The sequence below is a fragment of the Triplophysa rosa genome, linkage group LG19 (assembly GCF_024868665.1).
Source record: "Triplophysa rosa linkage group LG19, Trosa_1v2, whole genome shotgun sequence".
NCBI lineage: Eukaryota > Metazoa > Chordata > Actinopteri > Cypriniformes > Nemacheilidae > Triplophysa > Triplophysa rosa.
In genome coordinates this window covers 20,894,436-20,909,642 of record NC_079908.1, presented here as the reverse complement: position 1 = coordinate 20,909,642, position 15,207 = coordinate 20,894,436, and the positions used below count along the sequence as shown (strand labels likewise).

At 35.7% G+C, this 15,207-nt stretch overlaps 2 protein-coding genes across 8 annotated transcripts; both read right to left on the bottom strand.

Annotated features, from left to right (window-relative positions):
• Positions 1 to 3,997: 3,997 nt before the first annotated feature.
• Positions 3,998 to 10,153, bottom strand: LOC130570732 (uncharacterized). 4 transcript variants are annotated; one of them, XM_057361150.1, is made up of 7 exons: positions 9,795 to 10,153; positions 9,540 to 9,566; positions 9,416 to 9,433; positions 9,195 to 9,218; positions 7,683 to 8,978; positions 7,452 to 7,580; positions 3,998 to 6,331 (listed from the first exon to the last, which is right to left on the bottom strand). In XM_057361150.1, exons 1-7 carry the CDS (start codon positions 9,817 to 9,819, stop codon positions 6,285 to 6,287), a joined length of 1,566 nt encoding a protein of 521 aa, XP_057217133.1. In that variant the 5' UTR covers positions 9,820 to 10,153; the 3' UTR covers positions 3,998 to 6,284. The 4 variants fall into 4 exon arrangements, with proteins under 4 accessions (XP_057217133.1, XP_057217132.1, XP_057217131.1 ...); XM_057361149.1 differs by having other exon boundaries at positions 9,540 to 10,153; XM_057361148.1 differs by having other exon boundaries at positions 9,195 to 9,433; positions 9,795 to 10,152.
• A 194-nt stretch (positions 10,154 to 10,347) lies between these two features.
• On the bottom strand, positions 10,348 to 14,623 carry LOC130570733 (spindle assembly abnormal protein 6 homolog). 4 transcript variants are annotated; one of them, XM_057361153.1, is made up of 8 exons: positions 14,536 to 14,623; positions 14,371 to 14,397; positions 14,053 to 14,070; positions 13,373 to 13,399; positions 11,435 to 12,616; positions 11,154 to 11,282; positions 10,979 to 11,029; positions 10,348 to 10,805 (listed from the first exon to the last, which is right to left on the bottom strand). In XM_057361153.1, the coding sequence occupies exons 1-7, from the start codon at positions 14,543 to 14,545 to the stop codon at positions 10,998 to 11,000; spliced, it is 1,425 nt and encodes a 474-aa protein (XP_057217136.1). In that variant the 5' UTR covers positions 14,546 to 14,623; the 3' UTR covers positions 10,348 to 10,805; positions 10,979 to 10,997. The 4 variants fall into 4 exon arrangements, with proteins under 4 accessions (XP_057217136.1, XP_057217134.1, XP_057217135.1 ...); XM_057361151.1 differs by having other exon boundaries at positions 10,348 to 10,769; XM_057361152.1 differs by having other exon boundaries at positions 10,348 to 10,727.
• Positions 14,624 to 15,207: the final 584 nt, after the last annotated feature.

The following is a 15,207-nucleotide window of genomic DNA, read 5'->3' as shown; positions in this document are numbered from 1 at the left end:
GAATGACAAACAGTGTGTTTATAACCTGAATGATTACGTGATGGGTTAGTTTGTGTTAAGAGTGACTCTGTAATTTGATTCTGTTGAGTATCAGTTACCATGAAAACTAAGCAGTTTTATTTTCTGTATTGTGACATGGTGTTTGAGTCATTCAATCATCAGTCAAACAAAACAACTCTTTGTCATGTGAAAATATTGTAGAAAAAAGGCAAAGTGACGTATAAGGATGATCTTGGCCACTAGATGGAGTGCTTGCCATGTATGTCTCGTGATGACTCATGGTTTGACTCCAGCAGCCCCTGCTGGTAGAACATATCATTACACCATTATTGGGGTAAAGCATCTTTCTCCATTGGCATCCATTTGGAAACAGGAAGCCACATGGGATGGTGCCTGAGGTCCTCCTCAAGTCTGTATGGCATTTTGATGTCTATGACGAGACCCATGAAGACAGGTGTGTACATGATTCATGTTTGTGGCCTGGATGTGAAACAAATATTATTAATTTAGTGAGTCTGATTTTTGATAACTTCAAAGTTATTTTAGATTCTTATGAACAGAAACACTTAAAGGCAGGGTGGGTGATCCTGTCCAGAAACATATTATGTCATGTTGGTTGGAAATCTCTTCATCCTGATAGCGATCAAGAAGTACAGTGGTCAAATCATATTTTTATAATTATATATCGTCTGTGAAAGGCGTAGGACCAAAAAACGTTCGCCCAATCAAAACGTTCTGGCCGAACGCTGTGACTGGTCATGTGTACATTTTCAGCCAACGTATTTTGAATCCCACTGCGCACCCTGTTCACGCAGACATCATACGTCATCAGTGCCGCAGCACGCTCACGTCCGCTGTGTCAATGTAGGGAGAATGGCGGACAATCAAACTTTCTTGCGGAACCGACAACAAGCAAAACTACAAAACGAAAGTCAGTTTTTGAAGAAGCAGTGACGAAAAAACGTCTGGATCATGAAAGAGGAAAAACTCGAATTAACATCGGTTCAGTTTTTACATGATGGAGACAGATCCGGCAGGCGAAGCGTCTCTCTTTCTATTGGACAGGTTTGTACATGCTTCCAGAAGAATTTAATGGATTTAGTTTGTAATTTCGTGGATTTACGAAATACGTTCATGTGTTTGGAGGAGGCGTGGCTTTGGACGGGGAACGCATAGAGGGTGGGATTATAATTTCAGTGCTAGCAGGCTGAAGATAGCACCTTTCCAAATCAACCACCCACCTTTAAACCAGACTAGTTGCTCTGTGGTTTTTTTTCTCAGTCTGCAAGTCTGTCAGCATGAACTGCTGCAAGTATAACAGGAAGTGGTCAGGTGGAAATATCAGGCAACTTCCTGTTTTTACAAACAGAAAAGAAATCATTGATCTCTGAACAAATGGTATGTGGCTGTGTTATGTAAATATTGTATATAAAACACAAGCGCACACACGGCATATAAATCACATTTATCGTTTTTAAGACGAGATTAATATCTTACAGCTCAATACAGCAGAAGATCTGTCATGAAAAAGCTGTACATTTTGTAAATATTCTAAAAAAAAGGAAACGTTTTTATAAGACATCAACCCCTGTGTTGAAAAGAGAACATCATGGTCCTTGTATAGTTTATCAGGGTGGTGTTTTTAAAACAAAGGACAGCACAGTCAACAGGTAAGGTGCTGCATCTCTACAGACTAAAAGGTTTCAGACATTCGATCTTTACATATTTACATATCTATTAATCACACTGCATCTATCACATCTGGTTACTGGCAGTACTGCTGTTAAAGTCACCATGAAATCAAACAGGAAAATTCGAAATGTTTTACACAGAGTTGCAGTGATTATTATAAACGATTTATCCGAGCAGACCATTATTTTTTCAAAATTAATTTGCACTTGTAATCTTTAATCAAAAACATTAAGTCAGCAACAAAAAAGAGGTAGGACTATACTGACTGTCCAATGGCCAGGCATTTTAGCCCTCCCCTCCAGGTCCAACTTACAACAAACCAATCAAAACGGGAAGGGCAAAATAAAGCCCCCCTCTACATTTCTTTCTAATTTCAGAAGTCGTTTCATTTCGATATACGTCACGATACGGAAAAGAAGAAAAATGCAACTTCCGTCTCATGGTGACTTTAAGTTTGTCAGAGTCCAGGAGAACGCGTCATGAAATCTTCCAGATATATCCAGATCCTGTGCGAGTGCAAGAAAACTTGTTAGGATATTATATAGCAAAGATCTGCATATAGTATTTAAATAAAGTAAGCACTTCATTCTCTCAAATAATGAAGACACTGAAGTGAAATGTGAAATGAAGTGTTTTCTGAGTGACATCTGATAAAGATGAATAACAACTTATGTCTTCCTCACTTCTATTTTCCATATTTATATACAGTAGAATTTTTCATTTGTGTAATGTAAAATATCGGGCATTTCTTAAACTCACCTCATGGGCTCAGGTCATTTACAGAGTATGTACTGGCCCAATTCACACTATTGATCAGAAACAGATAGATTAAAGCATTTTAGCTTTCTGGGAAAGATTTGATAACAGTTTATTTACAATGTTGCTTTTAAGAGATTCTTACTTTTGGGTGGCATTCGTAAACTGTTCCATCTTTCAGTCACATCTTTTGTGACTGACACCTTGTGATTTGACACCTTTGATAAAAATGTGATACGATTTTAGGTGTTCCAATCAATAGGATGGAGTTTTTAACACAGACACCGGGCCCGGTCCTCTCTCGCCGTTTCCTCCTGTCGCTCGTCCTTTTATGCTTCCGATCTCCTCCGTGGGAGATACGAGATCTCTTCCTCCTCCCACGGCTCTCGTCCCGCCTCCCTAGTCACAATTATATTATATATATATAGAATATAGAAAATATTTAGTCTCCAATTAATATCATATCAATAGTGAGAAATAAAAAATAATTAAAACTGAAAATTTTCAAAATAACATTTAGCCTTTTCTAATCATGTGCATGATTTTAAAATGTGTGTTCACATAACAGGGGCCAAAAAAACTAACTTTGGACTATTCTTATTATTATAAAACATAAAAATGATCAGACACTTAAAATCCCTATTAGTGAAAAGGTGACTACAGATCTTTGGAACTGAATATGGGGTTATTCAAGAATATTATAAGTTCCTGGAAGAACCACAAAGACTATAGATGGTTCCACCAATAATCCTATTATGTGAAAAAGGTCTTTAAAGCATTTAAAGATCTTTAAAGATGTAAAGATTTTTAAAGATTTAAGTATTCTTTGAATACACAACAGGATATTTGAGGCACCTTTTATTTTTACAGTGTAGTGCATACAGATTCTGTTATCTGTTCAACGAACATATACTACCAGTACAAAGGTTTAAGAACATTTGGGTGAAAGGTTAAAAATGTCTAAAATTAGTTTTGTAGAAATGAAAAATATGGGTGATTATGACTCAAAAATGAAAATAAGCAGCCAATAAGAGCACCGGTTAAACTACTTCAATATTGTTAAAAAAATCATCTCAAAATGCTGCTAGACGCTAAAACATGTTTTATTTTTTTGTTTTTTTAAGTCACAGCATAATTCCCACGGTATTTTATTGCGTAGAAACACAGATTTACAGAGAGAGAGAGAGAGAGGGTCCAGTTTCAGTCGAGCATTATTGTAGGATTAAACTGTCCTTGAGTCAGTCAGACAAACAGAAGATGATGTTCAAATTAGTAGATACAGAACAGAGAGAGACACATGGAGAGATTTATGGATGTATCATAGTTCTAATCTACACTACAGTGGTTCATACAGACACTGACTGTAATGAAAAATGTAAATTTGGTTATAATGCGCCATCTAGTGGTTTTGCTTTTATTTTGCTGTGGGTATGAATATATGAATAAACCTTCACCACTAGAGAGCAGACAAGAGACGAAAAGAGAAATTTCAAGATTGATTTTTTCCCAAGAGCAATTTGTGGTGAAATAAACGAGAAACAGGTTTTTAGAGTCTAACAATGAAACTCTTTAATAGCAGTACATGTGAATCCAAAGCGAATCCACTTCACTTCTCTTTTACAATATACATGGCACTTTTTCTCTCTTTTCAAAATAAAGTCAAATATATCAGAGACATTTGGCAGGTGACGTCACAGACACTTTGACAGAATGAATTTGACAGGGCAGATGTGCGACTCCGCGTTTTGGCATGCCAGATCAAACACAACCAATCCAGTTTTTTCAGTACGACATCACACGCTCACGATAACAATACATTCATCTTTCAAACAATAAAACTAAGCATGATAATTCCTAAATACATGTAGAAATATGACTGTTGTGTTGCTAAAAAGTGAATCTGAACTTGTTTTCTTTGCAGTATTTGAGATCTGAAAAAACAGAGCATATTTCCTTTTCTGCAAACAAATGAAAATAGAAACAATATTTTTATTTGAAATTTGGTACAAACATTGTTAGTAGTTCACAGAATGAAACCTAAACATAACTATGAATAGTACATTTTAAAATATGTCTCTGAAATGGTCTCTTAATTTTTTCCACGGCTGTATATCCCCTTTAAATACACATACATTTTTGTTTGTTTGTTTGTTTGTTTGTTTTGACTTGGCTGGCTAAAAGGCCATAGCTTTCCAAATTTTAAATGAGGTGTAAAAGGCCAACCGTGAAGGACCAATAATAAATTGTCATTTGGGTAAAGGCCCTTATGAGGCTGTGGATCAGAAAGACATTTTTAAGAAATACAGCTAGTATGAAACTCAAGTCTAGGTCTTTTGAGTATTTTATCATATACTTGAATTAAAGTGATAATGGGAAATTAAATCTGTGAACACCTAATAAAGCTTTATCTAGGAATCAAACCTGCAACCTTTAGGTTAAAAGTCTGGCTCGTTAACCTTTACATCACAACTGCCCATTACTTCCGTCACATGTAATCTGAGATTCATCAAATATAGAATAGAATAGAATAGAATAGAATGAGCTTTATTGGCCAAGTATGTTTCCACATACGAGGAATTTATTATAGTGACAGAAGCTCCACAGTGCAACAGAAAGACAGCAACAGGACAGAACACAGATGAAAAAAAAATTATAATATACAATAATTATATAAAAATTTATAAACATTATTATATAAAATATTACCTAGTTAGTGGAGAAGAGTAATGAGATGCAAGTCCTTGATAAATTGTTCTGAAGTTACAATACTTAGTACTGGAATTGTAACATGTGCATACTGCTATTTATGCAAATATTTGGAGATGTTTTAATAATAAACCTCATTAAAGTATCTACAGTTTTCAATGTAAACACTTACATATATTAAGAACAGCTCACATTATTTTATTAAAAGGTTATTTTATTGTAAAGGGTTACAAATTAGCATAAAAATAGTTTTTAATGCTGAATCACAATGTGTGAGACTGGAAATGTAATCATAATTATACTGTAAAATTATATTATAGGTAATCTGTGCTTCCACGCCCACTTGACACTCATCAGAAGCACACATATGTGCAGACAACCTCGGAAGCGTTGTAATGTTTCCTTATAATGAACTAACCCTGGAACATAACCTGCTCCGGAGCAGGTTATCTTCAAAAAATGAGTGAAATATTATTCTGAATATTACCTCTATTTTTGGAACCAAAAGTTGAGGTTATCAGCTAAATTACTCTGTAAACTGTCCCGGGTATGTCACAAAACTTAAAGCTTTCTGGAATACCCCCGATGTGACATCAATGATAATGACAATTAAGATTCTGCACTGGAGAGAGTTCCTCCTGTCTTGACGGTTAAATTACATTTACAGTTGTCTTTAACAATATGAATGTATTTTATTGTGAATATACTATTTATCAAAAGCTAATATAATACTAATAATAATAATAAGAGTGTTATCCTGGTTGTCAATATATGGTTGGGTTTGTTGACTGCAGTTCTTTTTTTGTATGTGTATAAAGTCTTAAAACCTAATTATGAGATAATGAGCATCAAAGTTTGATTTCAATAATTAATTTTGCTATCTTTGACATGGTCGTACTCAGTCAATATTAAGGATATCAAGGTTATATTTTAACAGAATGTTCTTTACATTATGTACATAATTTATATGATTTTATGTAGAGTACAGTAAATCACAAAAATGACTTTAGCTGGGTTTTCACAGAATGGGCCACATATTTTCTTTTAAATAATAAAAAATAGAAAACCTAAATAGATGAAACAGCGATACATGTCATCAAAAGGGACTGTGGCTGGATGCATTTGTCCATTCAAAGTGTGTCTTGAGCCAAAGCTTCGTCTTCAGAGACGCCAGACACTATAGAAAACAGATACAAAACCAGTTTTAGGTGCATATCTTATGCTTTTGCATGTCATTTATAAGCCGTTCCACTTTATTATTGTATCACTTGCAAAACTGGTAAAAGTATTTCTGGACCACCATAATCTCAGTTCTGATATTGGCTGAGCCAATGAGTTTGCAAAATTACAAAAGAGCTGTAAAAATGTAAATTTATGAAATTTTGGAAGAGCAAAAATATCTCTGTTGAACTAATAATCTTGGTTGGACTTAGTTGAGACAACATGTCATATAATAACTGGTTGTTGTGGACTTTTAGTTTGTATTCCTTAGTTCCTGTGTCATGTTGTAGTTCTTTGTAGTTCTTTTGTTCAGTGGTCCCCTGTTGATTGTCTCCCAGGTGTGTCTAGTTAGCCCTCAATAGTTTGTGTATATACCCCTGTGTTTCTCTTGTTAGTGGTCCGGTTTTGTTGTTTTGTAATGTGTTTGTTGTGCCGTGTTCTCTGCCTTGGTATCCCTGGATGTTACTTTTATATTAAACCTGGTATATACACAAACTATTGAGGGCTAACTAGACACACCTGGGAGACAATCAACAGGGGACCAATGAACAAAAGAACTACAAAGAACTACAACATGACACAGCAAACAGGAACTAAGGAATACAAACTAAAAGTCCACAACAACCGGGGAAACAGAGACAGATATGTGACAATAACAATGGTAAAAACAGTTTGCTAGAGATATTGCACAAGTGCAAAATTATACCATTGTTATTAAATAACATTATTAATACAAGAAACAACATTAAAGTCTGATGTCACAGTTGGGTTGCCACCATCTAAACAGAAAAATAAGGGATGCCTGCCACAACGGGGGCCACAATGACCACTGGCCCGATGTTGTGCCAGTGGGGGTCAATCATATAACTGCAGATCCATTCACATATATGTCCTTAATAAAAAATACCCTGCAATTGTGCTTTTGGTGTACTAAATTGGTACACTGAAAGTCTGCTAAATTGGAACAACTAATTTGTACTTAATGCACTTTAATTATGGAGAAGAAGTGAGTTCCAACTAAAGATATACTGAAGTGGAACTACTGCAAGTATACTTTAGGTAGAATGAAGTCTTACTTTGAGGTGGCTCTAACAGCATGCTGTTCCTTCTCACAGGTTGGAATCTTTCACAGACGTTTGATTCCCTGACTTGTGAATCATTCTCTCTGCTCTTCATCTCCACCTCTTTTTCATTTTCTTCAGGCACTAAAGATAAAAAACAAAGCGTTCCTCAATTTCTCCAGATCTACCCATGTTACTTGTACACTTTGAGCACCCTGTGAGATTCAAGATAATGAAAGTACTTACAGCCAGGGTTCACAAGGCCATGTTCTGATCTACTGGTGTCATGCTGTCTCTTCACTCTTTCTATTTCTTCTATGGCCTCCTCCATCTTCATGTCTTCTCTTTCCAGAACTCCTTGCTTTAGATTCCCAATTGTGTCTTTAGGAGTTTTCTCCATCTGCAGAATAGTGGGAGTTTCTTTGTCTTCTGACTTGCTCAGTTTCTGCTCAAGCCCGCTTTTCTTCGCCTTGAGCTGCTCCACCTGTCTTTGGAGCATCTCAATATCATCTTTCAGTTGACTCTCACGGCGAATACCGTCATCTATCACGGATGAGTACATTCCTCTCAAGCAGGTTTCGGTTTCTTTAGAAGACTTCAACTTTTTGTTAAACTCATCAACAATGGATAAAAACACGTCTCTCAGGAAAGTATCGCTTTCTTTACAAGCCTCTAATTTGTTAATCTGCAGACCCTCATGAGCACCCGAAGCCTCTGGTTCCCCCTCTCGCTGAATGTCTTCAGTTTTCAAATCCATCAGAGTTTTCAGCATCAAACATTTAAAGGAGTCAATATCTTTCTTTACTTCACTATTAGCAAGACTAGACTTTTCTGTCAAAGCAAACAATTCTTTTTCATGCTGCTTCTGTATGTCTGCAATTTCCTTTTTCAGTTTTCGCGCTGTCTCTTTGTGTTCAGAAAATTGTCCCTTTTCCCATGATAAAAATTCTTTTTCCATGAGTTTTTCATATGATGACTGAATAAAGAATTTAGATTTGTTATGCTGTGTCATTCTTGACGTTTCTGCAAGCAGACCTTGAACACTTTGATCATTGTTCTCCAAGCTATAAACATGGCTTACACGCTTCTTCAGACGATTCGTTCGATTTTGGGTCATTTTCCCAACAAACAGAATCATAGCATAGTCAAAAGCCTCTTTGCCAAACTCTTTTAGAGCTTCTAAAAGATATTCGTCATTCCCACTCTTGTACCTGCTGTTGATCACTAATAGGAATGCATGTGGCCCTGGAAAGACCAGCGACGCACAATCTAACATCTGTTCTTTGATCGTTTTATCTCTTGAGGAGCACAAACTTGATGCTAAGTGACTCTTCCAGCTACATGGGGTCTTCACTACAGAGAGTTTTTTCCCATTGAAACAACCCTTTCTGTGCTCAAACAGTCCAGAATCACTTCTGTCCCCTCTTCCCCGCAGGATGATGTCACATGCCTCATCCATTAGATCTTCATCACCTCCAAGTAATATAAACCTAAACTCTTCAGTGAAGCCTGTGGATTCTGCTTCACTTCTACATGTTTCGTCTGCTTAAAGAAGAAAAGTGTTTCTTGTTGAAGTAAAACTAATCAAATCTGAGAATCCCCAAATCTGACAATCTTTTCATTTATTAAACTCAAAGTAGAACCTCATTGATGGCTTGCAGTTATGCACTCTTTTTTTACAGTGTAAAGGTACTGACTCTAACTACGTAAATGACTGTTTGGTCAAAATTAAATAATCGAAATGGAAGATATACTTACAGTCCATAGTGGTTTGACATCTCTCTGTGGGATTTTTTTTTCCAAAATACAAACAGGTAAACACAAAGCAAACATGATAAGTCTCATGATAAGTTTTATTGTGGTTGACACAGCGAACAACTTTATGCAGATCAATATAGATATAGTACAGATGTTTTGCCATTATACGATTTTGCCATGTCTGGTTCTAGAAATGGTTGGGCAAATTCACAATTGCTCACCGTTATCAAGAAGTGGACCTAGTCAGCAGAAAGAAAAACCAGGAAGGTGCATTAGCTTGTGTTAATGTACCTATCCGTATAACATATTTGTCATTTAAAAATGTTTAGTTTAAAATATGCTTACACTTTAAATCATTATCTTCATTTTGCTCTGTAAAATATGCATGACAGGTATTTAACAATGTTAACTGTGCATACATACATACTACAGCACAAAGCCCACTGGTTTTCAAAAGTAAAAATCCAAATCCAAATGAAACAATACTAAAACAACTCAACTGTTGCTGTTGTTACAGAACTTTAAAACAACCACTGAAAGAAACTTACCTTCCTTTGACTAAGGTTTAAAACTGAAAGCAAGTTAGAAAGAGAAAGTTACCTCTTCTCTGTGAACTCCACGCCATTATGTTCTTTTAAGCTGTTTTAAAATCAGTTTAACATGTAAAACACCTGAAAATTATAACATGGCCCCATCAAAAGGTTCAGGTCTTGTCCATCTGTAATTTAGACACAATAGCTATGTTCTCATCATTGAAAAATCAAATCATGCTAACAGGGTTCACATTTGCTCGTTTTCAGAACAGGATGTGGTCTATCAGAACGGGCCATGCATGCATGCATCATGTGACAACTCAACAGTTTTGATAGGGACACCTAAAATCAGATGATGTGCTGCAGGGGTATAAAGAGAAGAATTCGGCAAAGAGTTTTGTGTACACATGACAGATAAAAACAGACTCAGCTATGAATCGCCATATTATTGGCAAGATGACCCATAATAATGATATTCACCAGTTGTCTCCTGAGATGTTTTGCCTATTCTGTAGTTCAGTATACATTGCAGTTTATGTAATCAGTGGAAAGTATGCAGATGCTGCAAATCAGTTAAATGTCTACAATATTTGTACCCCCTTATTTTGCACAAAGGACAGGACAGTACTGAATCCATCAGTGATTTATTGGTTTTCAACCTTTTAAAAAGCTTTAATTTAAAGCACAGTATTGTGATAAACACAAGTATTGTTCTATTTCACAGAAATGAAAAGGAAAGAGAAGCAGACAAAAACATTTTTGACATTCGAACATGCCCACCATACTGTATAGAGCCATTAACAACAATTTATGAATACATACTTGAAGAATTAGAAAGAAAATGTTGAACATCATAATTTAATCTATAAGGTCATGTGTTTTCTCTGGTTGTCTGTGTTAAATCATCAGTGTCGCTTCCCTTTAGTGAGTCTGTTTGACTCCCAATCTGTGAGTCAGTGAGTCTGTAGTCCAGCAGTATTCCAGCTTTAGTCGCTGCTGTCTGTCAGGATTCAGAAGAATAAGACTTGCATCTGAATTTGGCCTGCATGTGTGTGCACAAGCAAATATGAATATTTACCTAAAAAAAGTAAGGATACGCATGAACTGTTTATATACAGTAAACACATCAATTAACCATTTAGAGGCATAGTGCTTTAAGTGACATCTAATGAATATCAAAAACACTCCCTTTTATACACATTATTACTATTTCTTTGGATGAACTACTGTAGGAGAGATACCTGGCCTTACCTCATGGATCGCAGCTCATTCACAGAGTATGTAGAGGACTACTTTCAGACACTGTTGATAAAGAACAGACAGATTAACGCTTTTATCTTTCAGGGGAAGATTCACTAAATACAGTAACAGTAGGCTATATTATATTTGAAATATTTTCTTTTAATGACTATAAGAGAACTCTTACTATTGGGTGGCTCTGGCAGACTGTTTCGTCTCACAGGTTTTATTTCATCAGTCACATCTGATCTTGTGACTTGTGAATCTCCATCACTGCTCTCCGCTCCAGTCTCTTTATCCAGAGGTCTGGCATTGTCTTTACACCACAGAACATGTTTTCTTTTAGCGAATACAGACCACCGGGCATTTATTTTTGAAAAAGTGTCACAGAACTCTCTCACAAACCATTAGAGATTCAATCCAACTTTCCAAAGAAAACACTAGATAACGAGAGGTGAAAAAACTCACCAGCAGGAGGAGGATCTGCTGTTCTGATGTACTGCACAGGTTTTGATCCACCGGACCAGGTGTTTCTCTGAGCCAAATCTCTTTCTCTGGTCAGTTTGGACTCCAGTTCTCTCTCTCTAGACGTCAGGTCTCTCTCTCTGGTCTCTAGTTCTCTCTTTTCAGACTCAACATTTCTCTCTCTGTTATGCAGATCTCTCTGCCTCTTACACAACTCTGTTTCTTTGACTTGTAGTTCTGTATTTGTCTTTCCAAGGCCCTTTTCTGTGTCTTTTATTTGACTTTGAAGTTTCATATTGTCCACACTTAACTGTTTCTCTCTGCCTCTGGAATCATCCAGACCTCTTCTCAACTGTTTCTCTATGACCTGGGCATCATCCAGACCTCTTCTCAACTGTTTCTCTATGACCTGGGCATCATCCAACTCTTTATGTAGCTCATCATTTTGTCTTTTTAATTCTGTGATTTCATTTCTGCTATCTTTCACAGTAATTTTGATTTTCGACAATTCTCCTTTTAGAGAACGTTCCATTGCTGTATGCTTTTTATTCAATTCTGTCTGGAAATATTTTTTAGCGTTTTCCAATAAGTTAACATGTTTTGTGAAATATCTAGTTCTATATAAGTTTGACATATTTTCAATGTTTTTTAAAAGATTTGGAACATTGTTCTCAGTGTTCTCTAAAATGTGATACCTCTGCCTGCACTTTTTGACACAGCGGTTGTTTAAAATGTCCCTGTTCAAATGATGCACAAATAACACCATACAGTAATCTAAAACTTCCTTCCCATAGATGTCACACAAAGCTTGCAAAAGCAAATGCTCTTTAGCAGAATTACTCTCATCTCTGAGCACCAGCAGAAAGGCATGAGGCCCGGGGAAAACAATGGACTCACAAAACTCCATGTCACTTCTCAAAGATTGGACTCTTCTGCTGAAAAACAGAAATGAATTCAAGTGTCCCAGCCAATAGGATGGAGTTTTCACTAGAGAGACCTGTCGTCCATTAATCTGACCCTCTTTAAGTATGCATGCTCCAAAATGTATAACATTCTCTCTCTGTGGTAACCCAAGGATGGCAGCACAAGCTTGATTCATTGAAACTTCATCACTTCCAAGCACCATCAATCTAAATGTTTTAATGCCGCCTCTGGATGAATTTGCTTCATTTGAGAATGATCCATCTGTTGAAAAGAGCATTAACCAGATCAGATAATAAATGTGCAAAAAATAACAAATAATCTGATAGATTCAATGACAATCTCAGAATGTTCAGAATTTTAATTACAAAGCGGGCTTTATTTTGACAAAGAAATTATGTAATCTGCAATTTTGACAATGTGGTTTCACATGGTGATTTAAGATAACAACTCTAAATCTGTCATGGTTCTGCTTCTTTTAGTCTTGGATTTCCTGGTCCCAAGGCAGAGCCATGACAAAGTCTTTGGTTATGTGTGGAGAGAAACATGCCGTGTCTTATGTTCCACACCTGCCCTCGCTCGTTATCCTTCGTTTGTCTTTCCTATATATACCCTCATGTTTCTTTGTCCTGTGCTCGTGTATTACGTTTGTACCGTGTACTGTTATGTGCTATACCTAGTCTAGTGTTCCTGTTCCTGTTCCCAGCCTTGCCCGTCGTTTGTGAGTTTTGTGGTTTACCCTGTCGTGTTTTCATGTAAGACGTTTGGTCGTGTCCTTTAGTTTAGGTTTTTGCTGTTCTTGTTTTCATTTTGCCCCCTCGTGGGAAGTCTTTGTTTTCTTTATATTCTTAGTTTTGTTATCCCCATCGTGGGTGTTTTGTTTGTGCAGTGTTTTGTTAGAAGAATAAAGTCTTGTTTGTTAACCCCTTCACTGCCTGCCTGCATTTGGGTTCTTCCTCCATGCAATCCGTGACAAAATCAGAAAGCAGAGTAACAAGAGAACTATAAATATTAACTTACGGTTATCAGTATCTTCATCTTCATCTACTAAGAAAAAATACTCACAATCAATATTGATCTGTAATTATATTGAATTTAAGCAGTATAAGGTAATAGAGTTAAATGAGTGTATGATGTTACATTGTTATTTTAGGGTCTAGTCCAAGAATTTGATTACTTGTGTCATAACACTGAAGACAACTTTTTTCGTGAATAGCAAAAAATATGTTCAATTGAAATGTATATTTTTGTTTTGAATATGTGAATATGGCATATTTTAAATCATCTATTAAAATAATAACATCAACAATATAACAATTCAATTGTTCAATGCTTCCAAAAAGTATATTGTATATATGAGTTTATTTGCAAAAACAGATAACTCTGTTTTCAAAATGTTCAAAAATCATGTTTTTGATTACCCAAATAGGTTTGTATTGTGTTTTATTGTGTTAGTTAATCAAAAAACCCAAATCAGTTTTATTGATATTGCTTGTAATGCACAACAAAAAAACATGATGTTTGAAAATGTTTTTACTAATACTCTTCATATGGCACATGAGTTTAGGCATAAATAAATAAATCATAAATACAGAATCACTACTGGTAGGAGGACCAAAACAAATAATTACATTTTGTATTTGATCTTAAGCAGTTCGTTCTAGAAACAAATCTGTAAATGTGGGTCTAAAGTTACTTACCATCACCCAAAAGAGGCTCTGAAGGAATGACACAACAGAGACAAAAAGATGAAGTGTAAATTCAAACAGCAGGTCTATGGTAATTTTTTTCAGAATTATGATTAATGTTATTGGAAGTCCTGAAGGACCAGGTGAAAAAGTGAAGTACCTTTTTTACATTTATTCATCACAGTTTTTACATGAAGCGTTTTACAACAATAATAGGAATAGACCTAGGTTTTTTTCTTGGCAAAAATTGTGTTGGAAATAAACATAGGAAGACTATGGCTATATTTCCACATTCAGGGTAAAGGATTAACATAAGAAATTTTAACATACCGCTTTCATCGTCTTTCTTGGTTCGTGCTGCAATGCAAAACATAAGCGTTGAAACATTCTGTATCAAGTACATACCGACAAAACCAACGGCAATATACAATGACATCAACAAGACACTTTTTACTCAAATAGACAATAAAACTTGATAGAGAAAATGTTACTAACCTCGTGCCATAATTTAAAATATACAAGCAACCATGAAAAATAAAAAATACCGCTGTTTAAAGGATATGGATCTAAACTTCCGAAGCAGTATTACGAAAGTGAAAGTGAAACATTTATCAAATCCTTGTCAAACATGCGCGCGCAGCCACCTTTTGACGCGTTTTTATGGGATGAATTTAATCTCCAAATGATTAACAAATGCATGCACAGTCATCCGTGAACGTGATACAAGATACACTTTTACTATTCACAAACAAATGCCTTATGATTTGAATCTGTGAAATTTAGATTTACATTTTTTTTTACATATTTAGTAGATTAATAAACATGAGGTGATTTTTACAAATAGAGACAGATTTGTGAATACAATGTTTAATTTTGTGTTAATGTATAATCATTTTGCGCATACCAATGAGAAGTTGTGCATTTGTGTATCCTGCAGCGCGCATCCATTCATCCTGTTCTGTACATTTTGATTTTGAGACGTTCTTTTCTAGGTTTTCAGCATTACACAACCATGTACAAACAACTATCAATGAATAAACCCGTCACTATTTGCAAGGTGATGTTACGTGCTAATTAGCATGTTTGTGACATCAACACTATGAACATGCGTTTACTCTCTGAACTTACTGAACTCCCAATAAAGTTGGAAGTCGTTCACATATTTAA

Coding starts and splice junctions, on each gene's coding strand:
- LOC130570732 (XM_057361147.1), bottom strand. CDS start 9,357: ATGGCAAAACATCTGTACTATATCTATATTGATCTGCATAAAGTTGTT. Junction 7,581..7,682: donor TGGCCTTGTGAACCCTGGCT/GTAAGTACTTTC, acceptor TTTTATCTTTAG/TGCCTGAAGAAAATGAAAAA. Junction 6,332..7,451: donor GCTGTTAGAGCCACCTCAAA/GTAAGACTTCAT, acceptor TGTTTTCTATAG/TGTCTGGCGTCTCTGAAGAC.
- LOC130570733 (XM_057361153.1), bottom strand. Junction 12,617..13,372: donor AGATGAAGATACTGATAACC/GTAAGTTAATAT, acceptor TCTTTTCAACAG/ATGGATCATTCTCAAATGAA. Junction 11,283..11,434: donor AGCAGATCCTCCTCCTGCTG/GTGAGTTTTTTC, acceptor TGTGGTGTAAAG/ACAATGCCAGACCTCTGGAT.